The sequence below is a fragment of the Podarcis pityusensis genome, assembly GCF_964106645.2.
Source record: "Podarcis pityusensis genome assembly, chromosome: 6".
NCBI lineage: Eukaryota > Metazoa > Chordata > Lepidosauria > Squamata > Lacertidae > Podarcis > Podarcis pityusensis.
In genome coordinates, this window is record NC_138030.1 from 22,510,950 (window position 1) to 22,538,406 (window position 27,457).

The 27,457-nt window shown below is 44.6% G+C and overlaps 1 protein-coding gene across 1 annotated transcript; it reads right to left on the reverse strand.

Moving 5' to 3' along the window:
* Window positions 1-1,820: 1,820 nt before the first annotated feature.
* SDC4 (syndecan 4) lies at window positions 1,821-27,052 on the reverse strand. The gene is made up of 6 exons (XM_081011971.1): window positions 26,872-27,052; window positions 8,443-8,578; window positions 7,352-7,395; window positions 6,065-6,257; window positions 3,133-4,957; window positions 1,821-2,957 (listed from the first exon to the last, which is right to left on the reverse strand). Exons 1-5 carry the CDS (start codon window positions 26,950-26,952, stop codon window positions 4,803-4,805), a joined length of 609 nt encoding a protein of 202 aa, XP_080868097.1. The 5' UTR covers window positions 26,953-27,052; the 3' UTR covers window positions 1,821-2,957; window positions 3,133-4,802.
* Between the last annotated feature and the right edge of the window lie 405 nt (window positions 27,053-27,457).

The following is a 27,457-nucleotide window of genomic DNA, read 5'->3' on the forward strand; positions in this document are numbered from 1 at the left end:
TACCAAGAGGCCCAATTTCCCCATCAAAATTGTGTTTTTTTTTAAAAAAGAGATCATTCTTTAAATTTAGGACTTCTGTGGATGTACGAGGGGGGGAGTGGCACTCATTAATTTTTTCATATTACCTGTACTGTCATCAGCACTCCCATTGGCTTATGCCTATATGGGACTCTTATTCCCAGTTGAAGTAAGTGCCCTGCTTCTGAATTAGACTAAAATACCATCTAGACCAGCATTCTACTTCCAGCAGTGAGCACATGTCCCAGGCATAAGGAAGATTCTTGCACGTAATCATAATAATAATTTATTTATATCCCGCCCATCTGGCTGGGTTTCCCCAGCCACTCTGGGCGGCTTCCAACAAAATATTAAAATACAGTAGTCCATCAAACATTAAAAGCTTCCCTAAACAGGGCTGCCTTCAGATGTCTTCTAAAAGTCTGGTAGTTGTTCTCTTTGACATCTGGTAGGAGGGCGTTCCACAAGGCAGGCGCCACTACTGAGAAGGCCCTCTGTCTGGTTCCCTGTAACTTGGCTTCTCGCAGTGAGGGAACCGCCAGAAGGCCCTCGGCGCTGGACCTCAGTGTCTAGGCTGAACGATGGGGGTGGAGACGCTCCTTCAGGTATACTGGACCGAGGCCATTTACGGGCTTTAAAAGTCAGCACCCACACTTTGAATTGTGCTCAGAAACATACTGGGAGCCAATGTAGGCATTTCAAGATTGGTGTTATGTGGTCCCAGTGGCCACTCCCAGTCACCAGTCTAGCTGCCACATTCTGGATTAGTTGTAGTTTCCGGGTCACCTTCAAAGGTAGCCCCACATAGAGCGCATTGCAGTAGTCCAAGCGAGAGATAACCAGAGCATGTACCACTCTGGTGAAACAGTCCGCGGACACATAGGGTCTCAGCCTGCATACCAGATGGAGCTGGTAGACAGCTGCCCTGGACACAGAATTGACCTGGCCTCCATGGACAGCTGTGAGTCCAAAATGATTCCCAGGCTGCGCAGCTGATGCTTCAGGGGCAGAGTTACCCCATTCAGGACCAGCGAGTCCTCCACACCTGCCCGCCTCCTGTCCCCCCAAAACAGGACTTGTGTCTTGTCAGGATTCAACCTCAATGTGTTAGCCACCATCCATCCTCCAAGGCAGGAGTGGGGAACTTCAGAACCAGGAACCGAATAACTGAACTTCGGGACTCTTCCCCCTCATTGGCCCTGTTCTTTGCCCAGTGTCAGGGACTGGCTGGCTGAAGGAATGGTGGGAGGCACCAGCCGGGGAACCCCAAGGGAAACCCCAGAGGAGGAAGGCTCAGAACCCAGGGGATTGGTGGTGGTGGGCCAGAGGGAAAAGATTGGGAAGAGGTACTGGATACTGAAGGACCAACAGGGGTATGTGAGCAGGAAGAGCCGGTGACAGGGGGCAGTCCAGATTCTGAGGCTGAAGCGGGAGGGGGGTCAAGAGGCTGTAGAAGAATCCAGGGTGTCTCCCTCTCCTGCTGAGACAAGCTCCCCTAGCCCCTGGTCTGCAAGAACATGCAGAATAATGAGGAGAGCAGAACAGAGGCCAGAGGTGTGCAGACACAGTTCAACACTGCTTGGGAAACACCCGGGAGGAAAGGAGCCTTAGAAAGGGTAGAAGGCCCCTTTGTCTGAAGAGGCACTTCTACATGTTCCGGTGGTCTGAGGGGGTCACCACTTTGGACTCAAAACAGACATCATGCACACAGCCTTTGGGCTGGTCCATGTGAGTAAAGGGAGATGAGTCAAAACCTACCCAATATTCATCACCATAATAGAATTATGCAAGAGAAAGCAGGATTTATTTATTTTTTTAAGAAAGTACCAGTTTATTTTATCAAATCAGTGACAGTGAAAACAAAAGCAAATATACAAGAAATCTCATTTGAGCAATCAGGAGGCAGACATGTTTTCCAAGCAATCGTTATAAAAATGTGTTAAGTATATAATCCTCCCCACTCAGCCCCCTACCCCAAACTAAACAATTCCAGAAGCCAAGTTTGAAAAGACTTGTGCTTGTGCCAAAGCAAAATCCATTGCACAGACTTAAAACTTTACCCATATGTTCATCAGAGCAGTCTAACATACACATGATAAAAAATCATCGCATGAATTCACTGCCAAAAGTGTTTTGTTTTTGTTTTTAAGGGAAGAGCAAGCCGTACATTGTTCTGGTAACGTCTTATCAGAGAACCTTGCACAGGCCCCTTCTGTTCACGCAAGGACCACAAAGTTAAGTGTTAAGACTATGCCACGTTTTTAAAAGCTACAGCTCAAAGAATGCAAGTAGTTCATGATTATGCCAGGACCTGTGTGGTTAGGAGATGGCCTTGCGCTGCACAGTACCCGATTTCCTGCAAATTACACAACCACACCCCCCCCCCACTGCACGGCGACCTTCCTTTGCTCTCAGAGGCGACAAGACTGTGCAGATGCAATCTGATCACATCGGAATCAAGCGGGGCCCTGGAAAGCAACTTCCGAAGAGACTCGCTTCCTAGGAAACCCAGCTTACACCAGATACACTGCAAGTCACTGCACAGAAGCCGTAGTCCATGCAATGCAGCTTAAAGGTCCTTGTAATACCACTATCTACATCCCCAACCCAAAGATCTAGGATCTAAGCCTAGCTCCGCTGCACCAGTTGCACACTTTCCTCCAAACAAGGGGTGAGGAATCTCAAGCCAGGATGCCAAACGCAAACCTCTAGGAGACTACCTGCCTCGCAAGACTCCCCCCAGGCAACACACCTCTTCATATCCCCTTTTTGCCTGGCTAGGTGGTGTCCTTCAGTTCTGAGAGTGCCTTTGGTTGCCTGGATGGAGCAGAGAGAAATTAGCAAAGGCAACATTTACATTCACTGCTCTACCCACTTTTGCTCCTGCTCCCTACTAGCATGTGGTGGTCCTAGAAGTTTGCCCAGCTGGAAAGGTGGTCCTTAGCCCAAAGCAAAAAAGAAAAGAAAAGAAACCACTTCCCCATCCCCACTTCCATTCAGAACTCTGAAAGCCAATAGCCTCAATTTAAGAGCCCAAAAGAAAAACAAATACGTATTTGGAACCTCTTGGCACTTGCCTGAAGGGGGAATAGCAACTTTGCACAGAGACACCACTCTCTGTACCAAACAGCTTCTGAAGTCTGTCTTCTGTCCCCCCGTGGCATTAAACAGGGATAAGCAAACAGGAGCATGTGGCCGAATCATACCCACACCCCCCGCAGTGAAATTCCATGCTGCCCGTGCAGTGAAGCTGGGTGTAAAAGCTAGACTCCAACCCACACAGCTGAATTGTTCAGCTGCCATTGATTAGCAACACCATATGTGAAGTAATGACTCCATCGAGAAGAGGAAGACATTTAGGGGAACTCTGCAAGGAAGAGAGCAACCCAGCACCCCTTGCAGGAAGGCTGTACAAAACCTCAAGTGTGCATTTTACTGGAATATATATATTATAGAGCTCCACAGCACTGATAATATATTACAAGGCTAAAAACACAAACCTCCAATTATATTTTAGTCATGTTCAAAGAAATCTGATTTTTGCAGACAGACATTAATTCTAGCAGAACGTATTGCCTTCGGGTATAGTACACAGAATCAAGCTTAAATAGTTTTCACAATCATTAGGAGTTTCATTATATTAGTGTTTTACGTATAAAAAGAAGAGTTACCAAAAACAGAGCAGCCATCTTAGAAAGTATAAATAGCTCTATATAAAAACAACAACCCAGAAACTTATTTGCTTTTACTCCAGAAAATATATTTATAATTATATATAAATATTCTCTTCTCAACTGCCTAGAATAGCCTATGATATGAGCTTAGAGAGCTTTAACATACTGTAGCTGCTGCATCGGTTCTGGCAATGAGCGATATAAAATGCCATTCATCTGGAGAGATGTCCAGCAAAGGGGGAAAATGGGACTTTAAAAAAAAACAACAGAACTCATGAAAATTACAAAATATATATACTTTTTAAAATTTCGGAATACTTTCTACAAACTTGTATAGGCAGGGAATTTTTCTTAGCGTCTTTTATTTAAGGAAACCCTCTTCTAAAAATAAAAAAGGTATTTCTTCAACTCAGCTCCATTTTAAAAAGTGGGAGACATCCCCCCTGCCACACACACACACACACACACACACACACACACACACAGTTCTGCTTTTATAGGCTACCCAGCTCTCTCTCCACCAAGGAAGAAATCATCTCTTCACACAGCCGCATCCAAAATAGTACTGAGATACTCAAGTCTGCAGAGAGCAGATTTGCTCTCTCCCAAGGCTAACGTGCACTGTAGCGCAGGAGATTTCATAAATAAGTTCTTTACCAAAAAAAAGAAAAAGCCTTGTAGAGCTGGCCCTGCTACAGGTCAACCTTCTTACAGGTAGAAATGAACTTACACCTTTTCTGCAGACAAGACAAGTTGGAGCACTGTGACCAAATGCGAACAGTTTCACATACGAAACCCCTTCACCCAACCAAAACAGAGCATTTGGCAAAATTTGCTTTGCATTTCAGGACACATGCACGCTCGCACACCCCACAAGGGGTTTTTTCTCCCTAGGACGCTGCCTTTTTCTTTTTTTTACTTTGCATCCTTGTTGGCTAGCGGGATGGGAAGGGTCACAAAGTTTTTATATATATATAAAAAAATCACTTTGACGGTTAGATCCAAGAGAGCATTTGTCTCAGAGCTTCTTGTCCGCGGTCCAAATGCTTTTTTTTTTTTTTTACAAAGTCCGTTTCTGACTCCCAAATGGGTTTGTGTTATTGGCAAGCCTTAGGCGTAGAATTCGTTTGTGGGTGCTTTCTTGTAGATCGGCTTCTTGCCCAGGTCATAACTGCCCTCGTCCTTTTTCTTCATGCGATAGATCAGGAGGAGGATTGGGAAGACAGCAAACAGTAGCAACCCGACTGCCCCACCTGCAATAAGAGCTGGAAGTAGGGGGGAGAGGGAGAAAGGAAATAGCAGCATATAGTAAATACTGTGGAAACAGAAGAGATTTGCACCTACTTCCAACACATGTCATGCAATGCAGCTTCCGTCTCAGGCTTCCGCTACACAGTAAGTACTGGAAGCTGTTTTGCACCCAACTTTAGTTGCAACTGATACTAGGTATTTTTTATTATTATTACAATTAAATCATCCAACTGCTGCCCTAAAGAACTCAAGGTTTTCCCCCTTCCCACCTATCCTTGCAACAGCCTGTGCTACGAGGGTCAAGGTATTGCCAGCCGTGACTTTGAAAGTCATTCTAGTGCTGCAGGAAGTGTGTGTAAGAGAGATCTCATCTACTGGAATCACAACTGCTGCATACGTCAGCTCCTGTCTGCACAGGTTCAGCATCATAATAATAAATAATTATTATTTATTATTTATACCCCGCCCATCTGGCTGGGTTTCCCCAGCCACTCTGGGCGGCTCCCAACAGAATATTAAAAACACGATAAAACATCAAACATGTTTTATAAAGCATGCATGAGCAGCAGCCCTACTAAAATTCAGGGCACAGTTGATGCTCTCAGAAGCTATGCAGATGTTCCAACCGATGGAAGGAAGCCAGATGCATGGAAGGAGCATGGCCCTATCTTTGTACTTATCATCTCACTAGAGATCAAATATATTCCATGGGGCTCCAATCTCTAAACACAACTTCTTGCACCTACTCATATGGAGTTGGGGAGAGGGGCTGCTTAAACCTGCTGAATGTTTAGGCTGAATGTAAGTTTAAGTAACGGAAATGCTTCTTATTTTGGGTAGCGATGTGAGTAGACGACCGCGAGTTTCTCAGAACTGTGGCTGCCCATCTACAGGCCTTTACATGCTTATAGAAGATTGGCCATGTTGTTTAAACAACAGTTAAAAATACGTCCTCTCCCCACCGCTCCTGTATATTTTCGTTTTCCTCTTATTTGTGCAATACACATCCGTATTGTTAGTTCTTTGTATTCCTGATAAAAAGCTTCTCTTCAGCAAATGAAGCTTCTTCCCATTTTAAGGAGTGGCAAACTTAATTCTTCCATCAAAAAGAAGATGGTTACCTGCCAGAACTTCTGTCCTCTCAAAGATGCTGCCATTGGCTGTGCTGGCCATCGAGATCTTGTTGGATGGCTCATCGCCTTCTTCAGAGGGCGCAGGTTTCCTGAGAACAGAATCGTTTTCTATTTCTATCACAGCAGGCTCGCTATCCTTTGTCTCTCCTTTGGAATAAGGGATAAAGTTGTCCATGGGCTCCTGAATGAAGTGAAAAGATGAGTCATGCCTTTGTACCTACACAGCTGAGAGCAATGCTTCACAGAACGGAAAAGAAAGAAGGGTGAACGGTTGAACCCGTCTGGGCGCCAGCGTCTCCCCTTAATTGTTCCAAGAGAACAGTAATAACCAAGGGTCAGCACATCTAGAGACAATATGGCAGGACTGGCCAACAGCTGTAGATGCTGCTCCAGAACAGATTTATGTTGTTTATATAGCAGAGACACCCTGGTATTCTGGAAACAGATAGCACTGTCAAGTGTTACTACACTCTACAAACAGACTTGTCAATGGACAAATTTTACGATGATTTGGAATTCATTTTTATAAATACCGTATTAGGTTAAGGTCTGGTTAAACTACAGTAACTTTTGTTTTTTGTAACGTATACAATTCCTTTTTGTTTTTTTCTACTTTGTTTTCTGCCTGGGTGCTATTTCTTTTTCCTTTTTCTTATCCTACTCTGTGCATTTGTAATTATGTACTTTTTATTTTCCAAAAAAGAAAATAAAAAGTGCTACTACACTGTACTGTTTGCTACCTCGGTATGTGCCATTTCCGATCGCCATTTACCTTGCGTAGCACACCTTAAAAAAAATAATGCCCAGGGGTCTTTAACATGCACCATTTGCCTATGCCAAAGCCACGCAGATCTACACAATAAGTAAACCTACCCAGCAGTAACCCATTCCCTCATCCCCTCAGTACAAGGATTGCTACTTGTTCAATGGGACTCCCCCCCCCCCTTCCTTCTTCTCCCACCACATGTGAACCACACCTACCCCAAATCTGCTCCAAAGGGTTGTGGGGGAAACCCCGGGACAGATTTAGAGAGCACACAGTGGGAGGAAAGTCCCATTTGACAGGCATGAATCCTTGCGCTGACAGGAGGTTCGCTCAGCAGTGCAGCAAATACAAGCCACTGTCGCTTTGCATTTCCAGTTTTCAATGTTCCTGCAGGGGTTCAGTAACACAGCTGGGTGGCCTGTTCTCAGAAGCCATGTAAAAGCAAGTCCTAGGTGGCACATCAACTGAATGACTTCTTTGCCAAGTGGAGAGTATTTGCAAATACCTACCATAGGTCTTTCAGAGGCTGGAAGTAAGGCATCCTCTGTATCATCTGCATAATGAGGGGAAAAAACGTATTAATTCTCACAAAAAATGAAGAAACTGCGATTTATACTGCCGTTCCTTCAGAAGACTTTGGCAAACTTGCATCAGACAGCTTATCGCCTCATCGTGCACTCTCCTCTTTCACATCTCCACCCAACCCCCGACTTCCCTGACCTAGTGGGTTTTGCTTCAGGCAGCCGGTTGCAAGGACTGCCACTGCAAGTCCACACACAGCGTGCTGTTTGACTTGTTTTCAAGAGAGGAGCTGCCCTTCTTTCAAACACCCATTCCTTGAGGAGAACTGGCTCATGTAAAGTCCCCGATCTGCCCCAACTTGTTGCGTGCTAGTTTCGGAGCTTGTTTTTCCTCCGCGTTGAGAATGCAGCGTGCAACAAGTTGTCGGAGCAAGGCTGTGCTGGGAGTTTGGGAAAAGCAAAGGGGACAAAATGCGAGGCTGTTGTGCCATCAAAAGGCTGAAGTAATGAGAGGGGAGGGAGAAAGAAGAGCCGTTTCCGAAGAAAGGAGGAGGAAAGCTTCTTCCTAAATAAAGCCTTAATGGGGGTTGTCTAACAGAACCACAACAATGTGGGAAATTTCCCTGGCCAGTGACCAGCTGCTGCAGGTCAGTGAGGATATTTGAATTTCTTAGCTAGTTGTTCCAGACAAGCATCCCCACACTGTTGGAACGGTGGTTGTGTGACAGAAGAGCATTTGTTTCCCTTTCAAGTTAGGCATGTGAACTAGAAGGTATAAGCAGGCATTCAGATTGCAATAAATGACGAAGCAGGTTGAGCATCTCCCATCCACACACACCTGGCTAAGGGTGGTTGTGCACTCGCAAAGCCTCAAATTAGGGAGTACAATGCTTTCACCCCAAGTTTAGCCAGATGATATTCAGCAAAGTAAATAGGAGCACAATGCAAACAACCTGTGTTCATCTCAGATTTATAACCTGCGGCTTACTACAAGCCTAGGCAAGAAGAGCACAGATTTTACACATGCAAAAGGCTGTTTGGCTTGGAGCTAGAAGCAGTTTAGAGTGAAGTATATATACCTTCTTCATCTCCTGAACCTGAGTAGTCATAGCCATCTTCATCAATTACAAAGTCAGGCCTTGAGTCCTCATCATCTGGCAAATCTCCAGATGGAAATTCATATAGCTGTGGGTCCATAGTCTCGGTTTCTCTCACCTAAGAAGGGAAAACAAGATTTAAAAGGAATGGTTAATAAATAATAATAATAATAATAATAATAATAATAATGTTATTATTTATACCCTGCACATCTGGCTGGGTTTCCCCAGCCACTCTGGGCAGCTTACAGCATATATAAAAACATAGTAAAATACCAAGCACTAAAAATTTCCCAATACAGGGCTGCCTTCAGATATCTTCTAAAAGTTGCATAGATCTTTATCTCCTTGACATCTGAAGGTTTGATATTAGTAGTCGGGGGCGGGGGGATACTAGAAGTTAACAGACTGGGTAATTAGACACAATAATTTAATAAAATCTGAAAATTGGATGAAAACAAATAAAAGAAAAGGGAGTTAGAATTAATTATTCTAAGAATTCTATTTTAAGTGTTATGAACTAGCATAAATGAGTGAGGAATTAAGAAATAACTGGAGTGTTTATGCTGTATTAGTAGGATTTAGAAATAAGTAGTTTATTTAGAGAATGTAAGACAAAGCATTGTATTCTTAAGCAGAAATTAGATGAAACTTTAGAATTGTATTTTTGCGCTCTCTCTCTCTCTGTGTGTGTGTGTGTGTATTTATATATAATTTATAGGAAGAGTCTTGATGGACCAGATGCCAAACTGGTTGTTCCAGAGATAGGCAGAATTCAAAGATGTCTTGATAGCTTGATTCAAAGATGGCTTGTAGCTTGATCAACCAACTTAGAAGAACATGTTTAAAAGCCACAGGTGTTTACGGGCTGCACAGCTGGCTCCTGCAGGACAGGGGCGTTTCTGCATCAAGTTGCAAGATGTACCATTGAAAAGCAGCAACACCAGTCACCATACCAGAGCCCTAACTCGAGCTGGCAAGGTGACACATAACAGTAGATCGCCCAAGTGCCAGGGTGTACTGCAAACCCATTGATAATTAAGAGGGTTGCCAGGCAATTACCAGAACTAGTGCCAGGAGAAGATGTGGTCCATTTCATTTGCTGCCTTGTTCTTCTCTACCTGCAGAGTTTCATCCACTCTACTCTGAAACTTCCTATGCATCAAAGTAAAACCTCTGCTTGCTACAGCAGGGAAGGGTGAAGAGAGCAGGCAACTTCTCTGGTTGCCAGCTTTAAAGGCACCACGACAACCTGGCAGTAGCAACCCTATTTAAAGTTCTTGCAACCATCTTGCCCTATGCTGCCAGTGGGCAGAGGGAATGTCTGGCCTGTCTTCCCCCACATTGCTGGTGCCTGGAGCCAGCCGTATGTGAAACGGCACTGTTTGCTTCCCCAAGGCCTCCGAATTCAATTAACACAATTATACAAAGGTTGGAACTGACAGATTTGTTTGCTTCCCCCATCTGAAAATTCTGCTGACAAGAGGATCAAAGGGTGGTTTTTCTTTTTTCTTTTCGTAATAAATACTAACTCACTTGAATTAAGTGCTCCATCAAGAACATACAATTTAAAAAGCAAACTCAGCAGCTGCCCTTTGAAAATAAAAAAGAACTAAATGCTGGGGCCTAATGCAGCCACAGATATGGAATCAGCACAGCAACAGCAGCAATAGATAAGCTGTTGCACGGTACATAAAAGCCAAAGTGACTTTGCCAAGGTTCAGATGTCAAGCTACGCAGTTTCATAAGAGCCTGTTTACCTTCCACTGTTCAAAGAACCTGTAGCAACCTTCAGAGTTACTCCGAGGTAAGACAGCTTCCCTTGCAGCTCAGTACACCTTGGGTATCAAAAGACCAGTATGGAAGCTTAGAAATACACACAACTCAATTCCAGAATCGTTAGGTCATTTGCCAGCTTGGGGACTGAACTATTTTTTGTTTCCGCCTGAGGGACAAATTTCCATCTACCCGGATAGAGGTAGAATTTCTCTGTGTCAAGGTATCTGGAGTCACTGACTGAAGAGCAACTGATTATTAACTTACTATTACCAGAGGAGAAAGCTTTTACGCAGGAAAAACTGAGAACCCATACAGCCAAAGAGGCTGCAGCGCTGGATGGATGACCCAACGGCACTAATAATGAATGGCATGTTGAGGGAAACAGGTCAGAAAGTCCTTTTGCAAGTCCTCTTGCCAGCTCTAGTCTGATGCAAGTTCAGCACGAGTTATAGAGGCAGTCAATGGCAGAAGTATCCTGTGGTTGCTTCTGATCAGGACTAACCAAGAGATTCCAGATCTCTTAACCGTGCCATGCTACAGGATCTAGACACTCTGCATGCAACCCAAATGGAAAACCGAACTCTGCAAGATGGGATGCATTTTGTGTGCAGAATTTGGTCCTTGAGGCCACAGACTTCTGAAAGAAAGAGTTGGTCCACATACGGCGACCAGCTTTTGTCCTCATTGCAAGGCAGTCCAAAGCAAGCAGTTCTTAACTGCTGTGGCACACCCATATGTCAACTAAGGCTGCATTCATTGTGATGAATCACAGGTATAACTTTCCTTTGTGCCCATCTGTTGCTGACAAAAGGCTTGAAAGACTAAGCAGGCTAGACTAGAAAAATGGCTAACAGAAGTGGGCGGTGGGTGGGTGTGTTATCAGATGAGAAGATGAGCAAGACTACAGTCAGACATGCGCCATCTTTTGTGTGCTTTGATAAGCTATTACTTAAATTTGTTTGCAAGAAAGTGACCGAGCCAGATACAAACACAGACTTGACCCAGATGTGTTTGCTGCTGGAGGAGCCCATGCGATTGAATGAAATACCATTGTCCTATGTCAGCCATTCCCAATCTGGTGCTCGATCCCCAGACGGGAGTTGTGGTTCAAAATGCATGCCAGGAGAGCACAAAACTTCTTTATGTGTATAATAATACATAGGAGTTTTTGAGAGTTAACAGAGACCTTTAGTGAGGCCAAAAAGGAATTGAAAGACAACTTCTTTAGCAGTAGAGTCTATATCTACAGAGCAACAGAAACAGAATATTTGGGCACAATTTAAGGATAGAACAGGAGACAGGATTGCTCCATCCACCATTTTGAATCTCTCCCCAATCTGTGGCCACAGTCACAACCCCCAGGAAGGACAAGCTTGTGCCGTGTCCTGAGGGACCTACAAATCAAACCTTGAAGAGCAGCCTCCTTTCTTGCTTGCTTTTAAGCACAGCTCTTTAACCCCAGGTTAGCTTCTCAAATGTGTTTCCTGAACACCCAAGGTTTAGTTATTCTGCTTTGGTTTATACTAAGCTACTCCCGATGCAGCTGGGAATATGGGTCACTAAGAACCATAGGGTTTGTTGCTAGGCCTAAGGAACATTAGACAGCTTACTTCATATGAGCAAGTTGTAAATGGAGAGTGAGGCTAAACAGACCATAGAATCAAAGAGTTGGAATGAATTCTGAACACCACCCAGTCCAAATTCCCTGCAATGCAGAACTCTCAACTAAAGCATCCATGACAGATGGCCATCCAACCTCTGCTTAAAAACCTTCAAGGAAGGAGAGTCCATCACCTTCCTGGACAGGCACTCCTGTTGAACAGGGTGGTAACTACATTTCTGTGCCCTGGGAAGACTTAAATCTGCAATGCCAACCACTTTCCAATATGAGCAAAAATGTACCACTCTACTTTGGTAATATGGTGCCCTGAGTGAGGACAAAATTTGGCACCCTTTCCTGAATATTTCTTATTTTCACAATAATTCCTGTTGGTACAGTTGCTTTTCATGGATCTTCTCAGTAACTACTGGTGTAAATATAGGTTGTTGTTGCTGCTGCTGCTGTTCTCCCCTCAGCTCAGCACCCTGTGTGAGGGAACCACCCATACTGCCCTAGATCCAGCACTGATTCTATGAAGGTGCATTATGTAGTCTTGCTTGGCCCTTGCTGCCATTCTTACAATAGGAAGCTGCACCCAGAATGAATCACTTGCCATTCACTCTGTCTACATGCAGTCCCATTTCTATGCCCCAACTGCCCCCAATTCCAACACACAAGACATTTTGATAATTGTGTTTTCTTTAAGAACTCCAAAGTCTCTAAAAATGTTACGTCTGAGCAGGGCCTGTCCACATTTGCTTTGGGCCAATTTAAATGGCAACTCTGGAGATCCTTTAGACTTCCGCAGAGTTTCAGGTATCAGTTTTGGAGTTTGCAGCTAGGTTTCTTCCTTTTCTAATAAAGGGAAATTGGGTTCTTTTCTGTTTCCAAAGACCTTACTAGTCTTACCTACCTGATATTCCAGAATCAATGAATGAATACATTGCGAATCTATCACAATGATCTGGGAGCACTGAAAGGGGTGGGGGGCTAATCTCCAGGGCTTGTTGACCATGCACTGTCCCACCCTAGGAGCCCTGCTTGGCTTTAGAAAATGAAAGCAAACTGTGTGGGTGCCGATTTTGGATTTTGCTGTTCCTCCATTATTTTCTGCTTTTTGAACAGAGCTGCACAGGGTCAGCCTGATGGGCAGTTCTGTTTGTTTTTCAACCAGAGGGGCACTGCAGCTCCACGAGCTTCTGGCAACGTATACAGGCTTTGCTATTAATATGCTCTCCAGCTGAATCCTTTAACTACAGAAGCCTGTCACTTCTGCATTTAATCCAGTTGCAGCGTATCTTCTGAGCATTAAGCAGATTTGCCCATATCGAGTGCCAAGCGAGATTAACAAACATGGCTGGGAGGAGCACAGGGGCGGAGAAGCAGCTTTTCTAGCCTACAAATTGCTGAAAGATTTGCTTTGCAGCTGCCAGCCACAGACTGTGTGCAGGCACACATGCACACCTTGATTCTGCTACCCACAAGCGCTGCTGCAGCAAGGCAGTCAAATATTGTAAGTGCCACAGAAATCATATGCACCAAGACACACCCAGATATTCCGAAGGATGATTGTTAGGGCAGGGATTATTAGTAAAAGCTATATTTAATGTGTATGCCCCCTGGAAACGAGGTACTAACCACTGGCTCCTTTCTCACTTTAACACAGCAGTGTTCAAAATTAGCCAGGTGCTACACAATTTTTGCACCTGGCTTTGAACCATTTGCAACCAACTGAAGATATCTGGGCACCAGGTTGATGCCTGATATCTCCACCATCTGGGGATCAATGGATCTGGACTGTTTTCACACTTAAACCCCGCCCTCCAATGCTGTAGAATTCTATCAGTTATATTTTATCTGCACAACCAGAATGAATTTCTGGAACCAAAATGCTTTTCCTGTGCAGCCTGAGCAGTCCCCATTAAGAAAAAGAGGTCGGAATAGGCCAATATACATGTGGAGTGTCCCTGGATGAAGTGACTTTTGTTCTTTAAGTTTTCAAAGCTCTTAGCCTAGCTCAAGGTTGCCATCTGAACTAGCCAGATGTTTGACTGAGAATCAATCACAGTCAATCCATCACTTGAAAAATAAGACTTTAGAGCCATCTTGCCCAAAAATGGCAACTAGACATTCCATTTTGGCAACTGCAACCTTGGTTTAAGGAGCCACTGGGCACCTAGCTTATACATCTGAGTTTCTGTTTCATGATTTCAGCTCAACCACCACTTCTTGCTTTTCCGACAACTACCCAAACTGCTGCTAGCACATCAAAGACCATTAGCTGCCTTATTAGGGGAATCCTGCTTGTGACTCTAGCAGCTTTCAGAACTACTCACTTCTATAGATCCAAGCCCCCAGAATCCAGATTCCCCTCCAGGCTCTGCTGAAAGACAGCAGACTCCAATTTGCAAAATCTCAAAGAGACAGAGCCCTGCCATGCACCGCTTTTAATGGGGCAGGCAATTAAATCTTCCATAGCCAGCCTTAGCTAGTACTTCCCAGCAATGTGTACATAAGCAGGTGGGGTAAACCGTCAGAGCTATTGGGCTGGCAGCACCAAGTACAAGGACCTGGACCAACAAACTCAAGGAAGAAGGTGGCAGTTTGCCGCTAACCATTTGCAAATGGAAAGCAACTCAGTTCGGGGGTGGGGGAGAGATGCGTTCCCATGCTGTGAATTCCTGGTATTCGGTCTTCTCAGAAGCCAACCCCCCATAATATGGCTGACGCACACACTGAATGCCTGCATCTGCCCAACTTCAAGGCAACGCGTTTAGGGTGCAGCTTTTACAAAAGTGTGGGAAAAGAAGCGGAGGCAGAATTACCAGTCAGGTTTTGTTTATGGCACCGCTTTATTTGGTTAGCCGAAGATGCTAAAAGCTTCACTGGGTGCAGAAGAGACACACACAAGTGACAGGCTACGTATGTGTGGACAGATGGATTAGAAGGAGTATTCCCAAGCCTGTGAAACATCGGCTGTAGTGGCTCTACGACTCTTGCCAGTCTTGATTATAAAGCATGCTTGTTCTTGGCTTCTCAGTCAGATAGGAGTGGTACCTTTGGGATCTAAGACAACACCCCTGGCCCCTCCCAGACACTGTTAAGACGATCTACGTGTGCCCTTCCTTTCGCAGTATGCCTTTAAGTGTTCGCTTAAATGTGCAAATTGTTCTATGAGTTGTACTGTACTAGGCCAGCTTGTGCTGCCTGAATCTAATTTGCTCAGTGTGCAGGGAGGGAGAGATGGGGTGAACAGGAGTTGCGCAGAAACTAGCACTTCACAGGATAGTTTTTTTCTCTTGCCCACAATTAATGATTGACCGGTATTTCCCCCACCCAGGCCATTATTACTTCCTCTCCATCTCTGCCTTCATCATCAGGGCTATCAAGTTTTTGATCTGACCACCCTTTCCCCAGTGTTGCACTCCCCAGGCTATTCTGCATATCCAATCAGGCCTCGATCCAGAGATTCCTGGGAGCAAATACTCCTGCTGACAAGATGGAGAAAGCAGAAACAAGATTTCCACTGATTCACCTCTCCTCTGTAGTCCGCAGGAACCATGTGGGTGGTGGTGCAAGAGTTAAGTTTCACAGCTAGTACACAGATGCAAAGGACTGAATTACATGTCACCAATGCTCTTGCAGGACTTGAGGATAAGCTAAGCTACAGGTATTGTCACCAATACAAGCACCAAGTTCATTTGTTTCATCTTAGCTCTGAAGACCAAGACCTATTATGTTTCTCTGTATTACACTAATTATTCTGCCTTTATTAAGCTGGATTTCCGTAACAGGTAATTTATTGAATTCATCTTGAATCATACCTCTGAAGGGGATTTGTCACACAGGAACGGCTTTCAAGCTAATTTCTGAGGAACACCTCCGGGTTCCTCAAGAGCTTATCAAAGACTCTTCAAAGGCAAGTTCAACAATAGCTTCCATGCAAAACAGATTGCTACCCCATCTTGATCTTACACTGCAACGTGCAGCTGCATGGGGCTGTTCTAGACTTCACCAATTTACATATGAGGCAATGGCAAGGCCAGGTGAATAGGTGCACACACCTGTGAGTGGGCAGGTGCACAGAATATTCATGAAGGGCACCACAGAGCAGGACAGTGTTGGTCAAGCAAGTCAACATCAAATGGGTGCCCTAAAACAAACAAGTTTAGGAAGTTTTCCCTGTTCAGTATAGTTGTCTTCCCAGTCATTTCTACGTGTCTCCCTAAAAAAATGGCTAGGGGGAGATTTTTTAAAAAAAACCCTATTCTGCAAAAAGTTAAGAGATCACGGTGTACTTTTAAAATTTACATTCAAAATCTGCTCCTCTTTGAGTCATTTTTTCATTAAGAGTTTGTGTCCTTGCTAAATTTGGAGAAAGTTCAACCCTTTCCCAGCCCTGATCTGAATTAGCCCACGTTCCCTCCGCCCCCCCCCAAAGCTGCATTTTCCTTTTCCAAACCATAGTTTGCCAATTCAGATGTAGAACTATGGTTTGACTAAACCAGGAGCTAATTGAAGCAAAGCACACTAGGGAAGAGCATATGCATCCTTCTTGTTCCTGCAAAACTGAGCCAACTCAGTGTCTTAGCAGCAAAAGAAAATGGACTTGAATCAATGTTTAGAGGACTGCTGCTTTCATGATGAAAGTTGAAGCTATTTACATTCTGAAGGGATGTTACAGCCATTTTAGTTCACCCCCTTGGGCCAATTTCTTCTGCTTGCAAGTCATGTGCAAGCTTTAGCCAACAGCATTGCCCTACAGGACTTCAAATCATATTAGCCCATATAGGTCAGCTTTACAAGTGCACTAAGCTCACTAGATTTACCTAACGTGACTCAAGTAAACAGAATATGATGTTTGGACAGAGCCATATTGACAATAGCTGCAAAGGCAACCCTTAAAAAGCCCCAAATTGGCACGTCCCCATCATTTCTCCCCCACCTGCGCTGGGCTCACGTAACAGCTTGGCAGCTTATGTGGTCCCTCAGCCAAGGTAAACTTTTATGCTTCTCAGGTTATTGGATTCTAAGGCCTATGCCTTAGAAAAGTGTTGCTTAAGACTTTCTGAGCATTTAGGAAACTTGCTATCAGCAGTCTGTTCTGACTCACCAAGCTTTCTTCAAAATGCCTTTGCTGAGGTGAAGGGTGAGGTCACATCTGACAAGGCCAACCAGGTCGGGAAAGCAGAAGTATCACTTGGTTCAATCTTGTGACTCGCTAGTTCCAAGGAAGGAAGGGAATCCTCCCGTCAGCAGACTCTCTGGTGAAATTACAGTTGTGCATATTTCAACTGTCTTACATATCCTAAGAAGGTCTTACTGTGCAGAAAGCCCCAAAAGCCACACCAGCACAAAGGTTACATGGCATTTTGAGACACTGGCTTTCATGTAGTGCTGGATTACCAGGTAGGAAGAGGAGGCACCAGCCTATGGGGACCCAGCAACCACGGATCAAAATAATATTGATTTGATGTTGAAAGTAAGCTACAATCAAGCCTTCTTAGTTCAATGTGAGGTAGGTCCCGGGATTTTGACTGCCTAGGGGCCTCCACAGGGTTTACTCCACTGCTTTAATGAGTTGAGACCATGTAGATAAGCTTTTTAGGTTTTCACACCTGAACTCACTCTGCACCATGTTCCAAGCACTCTGTTTGGGACAAGAGAAACAGTATGGGGTAAGGATTTACCCCTACCCACCTTGTGCAAATACAACTCTCTTTGTGCACACACTTGTGTTCATGACTGACTGCTTGCAAGTTGGAGATTCCAAGAAAACAACGCAGGAAGGGAGGTGAAAATGTACCACTTTTCTCAGTGGATCCAAGACATTTGATAGGTGACCCGAGTGCAATAAATTGTCCGTGTGTGTGGAAGAAGAACCACATCTAAATTACAAAAGATTAGGAAAATGAGATGGTCTGCTTAGTGCATCACCCTATTTGCCACAGTTGCCAGCCAGAGGTCCACAAGGGCAAGAGACCTCTCCCATAGTTGTTGTGCAACTGGTACCCAGAGACATGTTATCCTATCCTGGAAGCTGGATACAGCCATCTTGACTAGCAACCATGGCTGATTCATAGCTCCTTGCGACCTTTTGAGTTCTCCCCTACGCAAAGATGCTCCATGCTCTACCGTTTTAACTACCATCCTCAGCTGGTTTCCAAGATCCTGTTAGCTTTCCATCGCTAAGGTACGTTTAATTGTTCGTCTATCTGGCACCCCCACACTTAAGTCCCGATGAGCAAGATACCAGGAAAAATTTTTTACAGGTAGCAACACTTTGTCTAGGTTTGTTTGCACAGCTGTTTCTTGCAGGGGTTTCTGCTTTACATAATCTAATCTAATCAGGGGGCCTAGAGATTAGCACAGCCTTCCTCTTCTACATCTGATTAATACCCGTGACTTTTCCAGACAATGATGCTTTCCAGAATCACAGGAAATAAGCAATGTTTACAGTCCAAAGCATCAGGTACTTTCCACTATTATAACAGCACACCAAGCACTGCACTGAACCAATCTTTGCATTGCCATAGCTGAAGGAAAATGGGCAGCACAAAGAAAGGAGTCAGTGGAACTAAGGAATTCTTCTATTAAATGAAGCCCACCTACATGAATCCCTATCAAATCTGAGGAATACCAAACAGTGTGAGGATTAATCAAAAGTGGGAAGTACAGAACAAGGGAAAAGAGTGGTCAAAATACTTCTTTAGATGCCCTTGTTTTGGGTTTTTTATAAAATGAAATCATTTGCCGAGCTACAATGGCAACGCCACTTTTGCCGCATATTCGCTCCTAGTGCTGTTTTGCTGCATGCTAAGTCTTTTCTTTATTTAGCCGAAATCTAAGCATGTGCAGATCAATACATCAACCCTTTTGGCATTCTGTAAAATTTCTAGGGTTTTTATGTTCAGAAAGGGAATCTTGATAACTTATTGACTCTGCCAGTCCATCAGCTGGGTGGAAGAGGCCAACCAACAGAAGAAGCTCTCCACAATGACTCAAGACATTACCATATCCCTTCGCTGTTAAGAGGCAGCATGTCTCTTAATACCAGTTGCTGGTAAATATAAGGAGGTGTCTGCTACTGAGCCCATGTCTTTGCTTGGAGTCCTCCCAGGGGCATCTATTGGCCACTGTGGAAAATAGGATGCTAGGCAAGATAGGCCTTTGACTTAGTCCAGCAGAACCCTTCCTATGTTCATAGGAGCAGTCAAACCTGTGTAGTCAAAATTAGAGGCATTCATAACATAATCCAGCAGATTGCAGAGTGCTGCTTAAGGAGTGAGAGAAGAGTATCCGCCTTAGCTTGGAATTTTTGGACAAGAGAGTTCTGGTCTTTGCCAGTTCTCCCCCTTTTACATATGCAGCTTCTGCGATCACTTGCCAGAACTGCAACACATCAATGGAAGCTGATTCAGTGTCACTTTTATATGAAAAGAACACTCATTCACATGCTCAGTTGTAGCTACTGAATCAGGGAGTTTTCCAAATAACGTGCAGTTCTCAGAAATCTGAGTCAAGCACAAGACCTGCTACCACTACTAATGAATGGGTGGGGGTGCTGACAGTTAGCAATTCACAGCTTCAGAAAGGCCATCCACAAAATGCACACACTGGCATATATGTAATTCTGTGTCCACAGATCTTTCCATGGCATAAGGCCAAGCAAATACACAATTCCTTCTACTGGATTCAACAGGTCCACACCTTCGGTCCTACATACATGTCAGATGTTTGCCGTCCTAAATGCCACCTGCTCACTGTAAATATGTGTGAGCCTCCAAGAGCTTATACACAGGTTCTGCCAAGTTCAGTTAATACAAATTATTTCGTGCACTCACAGACTGCATTCCTACACACACTTAGGTGAAGAGTAAGCCCTATTCAGCTTAATGGGACTTATCAGTGTAGACGTGCAAAGGACTGTGCTGCAAATCTCTAAAGTTTTCATTACCAAGATGCAGTAGTGGTGTTTTTGTTTAACTTTATTTCCAATGAAGCCTTTATGTTTTCCATAATAAAGTTAGTCCCTACCAGGTATTCTGTTTCTCCCCATCCTTAACCATCACATGTCAATGTAGCTGGGGAAGAAAGAAATAGGAAAACAAGAGAGAAATAAGGGAAATAAGAAAAAACAAAACTGTTGTTGTCTTTTGTCTATGCTTCCTGCACTGCAGACAGCTATTATTTTTCTCAGGTAGTCAGAAATACCTTGGGAGCAGAAGAGCAGACCCTAGTCCTTAAAAAAAAAGCCAATAAAGATGATGTATTACTCCAAAACATTCTAGTGCAAGAAGCACTAGGGTCAGAGACAAACTGAAAAAGTCACTTGCATGAAGGTGAACAGATTTTGCCATCTCCTTCTGCCTCTACAGAAATAGCTCTGCTGAACTGGTCACAGGAATGCACCTCTGTTTTAATTTAAACTGATTTGAGTCTGGTAAAAACAAAAATACACTTAAAGGGCTTGCAACATGAAAAATGTGTTATTTCAACATGGCCAAAGGTCGTATAATTAAGTTATCCGGTGTATCAATGCATTCAAGTTGTTGCTTACACTTTAAAAGACACAGGAACAACTATTGCCTCTTCTTAGGGAATTGTTTTCCAGACTGTGTCCCTGCTCTGCTCTGAGGAGCTGAGCTTATCAGCCTCGCCACAACAAACCCATTTGAATCCAAATATTTTCAAGCTTCTTTTCTCAGGGCTTGCATTACTCCACGTCTAAGCAATCAGCCCAAATGCCATCAATAACAGCTGCCAGAAGGTCAGGATCACTCAGGACAGTTTAACTTCTCTGGTTTACAATAGTGTCTGATACAGGAGGAAAACTTCTTGTACATTTAACATGCACTTAAGACTCTTTAGCAGTCCTCCACAAGACCCTCTCACCTCAATCAATTCCTATTATTGGCATAACAAGTAGCCTTCTTTGTTTCTCTGTATCACACACAGATGGGAGGTCAGCCCGTTCTCAAACGTGTTGCAATGCCTTCTCTTTCCCCTACTCCCCCCCAAATTCCTATGTGACGTAAGCACAATGCTTGGAGGTTGTCCCTCCCTTCTCCCCAGTAAGTTTCCATTAACTCATCTTCAGTCTCATGTAGGAACTTGCCAACAGCACCAATGAACCACAATCGTGTGTCATACACTTTCCCACATATTGGCATCTTTCCCAACCCAGTTTGACATACTGGGCAGAGACAGCGCTCTCCAGCTGAACAAGAGTTTTTCTAATCAGTCACAAAGCACCACAGCTGCCATGTCAACCACTATTAAGATTTATGGAACCAGAGATGTATTTTCAACCACCATGAACATCTTGGCTGAAAAAAGTGATGACAATCATGGCAGCCCAGGTTGTTAAGTGATGGCAGCAGAACTGGATAGCAAGTGTCTTATTTTCTGGTACCAAAATCTGATAAATTACACATATGTGGAGGGACCTCTTGGCTTGACAATGCAACTACCTAGCTCTGGGTGTTCTCACTGTTAGGCTAGTATAAGGCGCAGGTTTGCCCAACTCAGCCTTTCTTAAGCAGGGGGATATGACAATTCAATGCAAAACTAAGCCAAACAACATTTTGCAATGGACTATCACGACCACGGCTCTGAACTACTTTCACATAACGTGAATCTAGGTCTGAAAGTACTACAGCGTTAAAGGAAATCAGCAAGCCATAAATGTTACACTCACAGCTATGAAAGGTGGGCGGTTTAGCAGTCAAGTAGTGCCCAAGAATTTGAAACAAAGCTGGTACCAACCCATGCAACTATTTCTCTAGAACTCTATGATGTTTGTCACAACTGCACATCCCACCCAGAGCTGTACGTTAATTATGAGACACTGGTGGTGGAAAGAGGCCTAGAAAGAATATCTGATGGGGCTACCACTAGCCCGGCAGCAGTAAGTCAACACAGTGTGAGAAAGTGGCTGAAATCCTACAGCATCACATGACTTTGGTATACCTGCTATTAGATGCCATGAGACTAGTAACAGGATCCCATTGGAAATCTTGACAGCCAGTGCCGAAAGAGATGTGGCGTAACAATAAAAGGAATATAGCTCTTTCGGAAACATCTAACTTATCTCCGTCAAGCAATTCAAGGAGACACTGAACTCAATTTGTTTGATAAAAAATGGTATCTTTTAGAATACTGTAACTGAATGAAACTTTATTATAATACAATGCCAGGACAATTTTTCATTGTTTGTAGTTGAAATTTTTTTCTTTCCTTATTGTTATTGTAATGGAGGAGGGAAGGGCAGAGGGAAGAATGGTATCCATTTTTTAAGTTTATTAATGGCAGGTTTAGACAGTCTGTAGCAACCCTGTCTTCATCACATGGTTATTTGAAAATACAGGGATATGGTTTGGGGTTTTAGACATATAGTGGACCTAGCATTTTTTGTAATTATGTTGTACTCCATAATACCCAAATTGCACATATTTTTTTTGTCTTTTATTACTGTAGAAGACATTAATAAACATTTTTTAAAAAAGAGATCAACTGTGTTATCACACTGTGGGGCAAAGCTTGCATCACAAATGGTAAGTAATATATCTACCGCCTGTGGCCCCAAATGCATTGGTCAACAAGTCCACCCCACTTTTGCTACTTAGGGCAGATCCAAACAGTGGCATTTAAAGCACATCCAACACACATTCCCCCCCCCAAAAAAAAACCCTGGGAATGGTAGTCTTGGGGGAAGGAATGTGCTTTAAATGGGAGTTGGGTGTGCTTTAAATGCATGGGTCTTAGTAACAGAGTCTTGATTTGCCAATCTCACAATGCTTTGAACCTCTTTCTTCCTAAACATAGTGGGGAGAGAAACATAGTGAGGATGTTCTCTCTAAAACAGGGATGGGGAATTTGTAGTCCTTCAAGATGCTGCTAGACTTGAAAGACTTGAATGCCCATCTGCTTCAGTCAGCAGTCAATGATTATGGATAATGGGATCTGGAATCCAACAATATTCCCCATCTCTCATCTAGAACATGTTCAGATAACTTGCAACTGAGGTTATACTAGCGGTCTTTGATGAGCTCAAGAGCTACTCAATTTACACTTTAAATTACTTGTGACCAAAGTGACTGTAGTTCATCTGTACATGTCTAGCAGCTGTTAATTTTTCATAGTTAACTTGATTTACAGTGTTCTTCTTCAGGATTCCACCCCCCCCGCCAAGTGTGGAAGAGACAGTCCTAACGTTGGAAGATTATGGAAAACAGAAATCAGAACTGTACTTCTTACCATGTTTCCAGTTCCTTTGTATTTTCTGCTATTTGATAACCCTGCAACCATGAAGACTAGAAACTCCTAAGAAGTGAAAAGCTGGGATTGTCCAAATTCTAATTGGCTCCCACTGGCCACACAAGAGCTGCGTGTGCCGCTTGACCATATACTGCCTTTATGGGGAAATGTTGTATTAGCATCTAATTTGCCTTTGTGATGAAGCAAGAACATTTGGAATAGCTGTCAAGGCCCATTCTTATTTTGCCTTTGCAGAACAGGTAGTTATATCACATCAGGCAAATGAGGGCACACCTGAACTCTGCCCGAGCCTGTCGAAATCATATGGTACAAACAAAAAATAAAGTTACATATTCAGGTTAACAATGCTGATTTGATTGAGAGAGACAGAAGAAAAAACTGAGCAGAAATAGAAAGAACAAGCCTGAGGGGTTCATGGCAGCAGGACGGGACAAACCAGTTTTTTCATTAATAATGCTGCACTACTTTACAAAATGTGAAGCGGAGCCAATCAGATACTTAAGTTTTTGGAAATTCTACTACTGTTTTAACACTGCAGAGGAAAGCCAATTTCACTGGCTCCTTTACTCTTGTAACACCCGGGACCTGGTTGATTCTCCATGACAAAGATTCATGTATGCATTGGATGAGCAGCTTCAGGAAATATTTGTTTAGATTTACATCCTTCCTTTTTATTGCAATACTTGGAGGGTTATGAATTTACTGGACAACTTTTTAAAGTGTTATATATGCCAATCAACAAAGTAGTAAAATACAACATTAAAAAAGGAGACAACTGCCACAAGTGAATAGGTGGATTAGTCTACTGAAAACTCCACATAATCTTCCTGTCACTAAATGGGGCCATTGCAAAAAAAAGTAAAAAAAAAGTGGGGGAGTACATTCCTGTGTATTTGGACCCACCATCTACTTCAGGCCAGGTAGTTAACAGGACTGCAAGTAAAAAGCAGAAGATGACCAGATATTTTGATAACACTCAAGCCGCATGTCAACAGCATCTCTGACTGATAAGGGAGCTGAAGGAATGTTTAAAGATAGTGGCAAGTCTCTGAACAAAAGCTGCTGATAGATCCTAGAGCCTTAATTCAAAATTACCTGAGATTCCCTCAGACCTACTGAAGCGGGGAGGAAACACACCCAAAACTCCAGATCCCCTGGAAGAAGTTTCCCAAGACGGTTTCTTTACTGGTGCATGAAAGGAATATCCACGACAAACGAATAAACGATTTACGACATCGCAGTAACAAAATGAGTTCATATCACATCAATATATGAAGAAGTTATGTTTTCCACAAACTAAATGCAGCACATTAAGAGCAATCAGGCAAAGTAGCAAAGACATGCTGTAGTACTTCCAGGCAACTCGTACGTAATTATTTCTGTTGCCTATGTCCAACTACAGCAAAATGATGTAGGCTGAACCTGATCTACAAGAAGGTCAAGGAACACCCCTGCCATTTGCAGAAAAAGGCTCATGTGATAATAACACAAAGACATCACCATGAAGGTGCCAGACCCAGCTCTAAGGGGAGGGAATTCCACAAGTTGTGCTTTTGGTCCAAGCAAAAAAGAAAGGCTTGGATTGGTAAGGAGACAGCACAGGTAAATGTTAAATAAACCACAGAGGGAAAGATTAAAACAAATCTATCCCTATCAAAAAGGGAGTTACTATGGAACTCGTTCCCACAGGAGTCAATGGTGACTGCGGACTTGGATGTATTTAAAAGAGGATTAGACCATGGGTAGCCAAACTAAGGCCCAGGGGCCAGATCCGGACCAATCGCCTTCTAAATCCGGCCCACGTGTAGAATGTGTGCTTTTATTTAAAATGCATCTCAGGGTTATTTGTTGGGCATAGGAATTTGTTCTTTCCCCCCCTCCAAAAAAAATATAGTCCGGCCTCCCACAAGGTCTGAGGGACAGTGGACCGGCCCCATGCTGAAAAAGTTTGCTGACCCCTGGATTAGACAAATTCATGAAGAGCAAGGCCGTCAATGGCTACTAGCCATGATGGTTATGCTTTGCCTCCAGTCAGAAGCAGGAATGCTACTGAACATCAGTTGCTGGAAACCGCAGGAGGGGAGAGTAGCATCTGTTTGCCCCCCCCCCCCCGTGAAAACAGGATGCTGGCCTAGAGGGGCCACTGGCCTGATCCAGCAGGCTGTTCTTATCGAGGGATTAAATAAATCAGTCTTATTTTATGCACGCTACCACTCCCAACTTCAGAAAGAGGTAGCAAAGTCTCTTTATTAGAGCTGCTAAAATACTGTCACATCCTTCCTAGGAGCAGTCTGCCGGGAGTCATAACTCAGTTGGAATTATTCTTTTATTCCACTCCATGCACTCTCAGGAACCTTCTCCCACCCCTTCAGATGCAAAATTTCTCCTGCCAAGCCTATACAACAACATTAAGTTAACTGAAACAAGGCTCTCACCACCCCACAACGGTTTTGCATAGTCTTAGCAAACATATTCTAGCGAGTGTGTATTCGGCATGGTCAAAGGTCAAGAGGCAAGGGTGTTTACCTGAGAAATAACTACCTGTAAAGGTGTATTATGGTTGGCGGGAGAGGAGGGAGAGGTGGAGCAAAAGGGAAAACACACACACACACACACACACACACACACACACCAAAAAAACCCAACCCAAGGTCTCCTATTGTCAGAGAACAACCGAGAAGGAAAATTATCAAATCCAGACCTACAAGAAAACTCCCGATTTGTACCATGACAGAGCCCTGGGGATTTCACTTAATGGGTTCTGCATGACGTTAGGGAATTGCAACAGAGCCAGGCTTTCGGTCAGCGGTTACTCATTCCACAGCTATGAGCGAGAGGAAGTGCTAAATAAGGCAGCGGGGCACGTTATTTGCCAAAATGTGCTGGTATTTGGAGACTTGAGATGAGAGGGTAGGAGAAAGGGAGGAGGGAGGCGAGGAAGCCGCAAGGCAAGTCAAGAGGATGACGAAAGCCAGCGGGCGAGCGGGCGCGAGGGGAGCAAAGTGGGGAATAGAGTAAGGGTCGCCTATCCCACCCACCCCTATCAGCCTCACTGGAATAAGAGAGGGGGGAAAGTGTTAAGCAGCCGCCAGGCGTTTGAAGTGGGGGGGGGGGTACTCCACTGTTAACTAGGGGAGGGGGTCAAGTAGCGGTGGAAGAGGAAAACAACAAGCGAAAACGGACTGGGAGAGGGAGAAGGAATGTGCATGCTCCTCGCTTCACGGGGGGGAGTCTCATTCCCAGCTCCCATCCATAGCTCCAGGGATTTGGAGAGGGGCGTGCATGTGGGAAAACAAGGGGGGAACCCAACCCCATCCCACTTTCCCAAAAAGAGCCAGCAGAATTTACAGAGGACAGGCAGGCAAGCAGGCGACCTCCGTTGCCCCCCCACCCCGTTACCGCGCCCGCAGCAGCAGCACCAGGAAAGATTAAGGAGAAGTAAGCGCTCGTTTCAAAGTCCCGTTCCCAAAGCAATGGGGGAGGGAGAGGGAATGGGGCGGTTTGCAGACTCTCCCTCTTCGCCCCTCGTGCAAAAGTTCACAAGTTAGCGTGTGCGACGGAAGGGGGGGGCGCGGCAGAATCAACACATTCCAATTATTCCCCGCTACCGATTCCCCCCCCCGCCCCCCGCTTCGGAAAATACCAAGCCTTGCCTGCCTCCTTACAATCGCGCGCGCCCGCTACCAAATCAATGCCGGCGACTCCCCAGCGTCCGCCACCCCTTCTTCCCGGGACGCCCCGAAGCGACTCACCGACTCGGCGGCGGCGGCGCCCAGCAACAAGAGCAGCAGGAGAGCGGGGGCGCACAGGCCGGCGGGGCGACTGGGCTTCATGGCGTCGTGGGGTCCGCGAAGGAAGGCGCAAGAGCAAAGGCTGGTCCGGTGGCGGCGGCGGCGCGGTAACCAAGTGTCCCGTCCTTCCCCGCCCCGCCGCCGCTCAGCTTTCTTATACGCGGCCTGGCCCGGCCCTCGGGAGGAGGAGTCGCCGAAGCTGCGGCCTCCGCTTGCGAGGAGGCGGCGGCGGTGACGACGAGGGGAACTCCCCCCGGCTTGAACTCGGGCTTCTCCGAGCGCTTTCGTACTCAGGATCTCAGGGACCCCCTCTTTAACCTTTCGCTTGCTTTAGGTTGACAGCAAAGCAACAGAAAGTTAAGTTGAGCTAATGTTTGTTTTGTTTTCAATACGCCATTGTTGATTTTAAGTGAGAAATACACAGTTCCAATGATACGGACAAGGGCGCCAACTTGAATAAAATATTGGGGGGAGAGAGGTAAACCGTTCATAATAATCGATCACAACGCACACACTCCATTTGAATGGTAGTGCCCATGAACGGGGG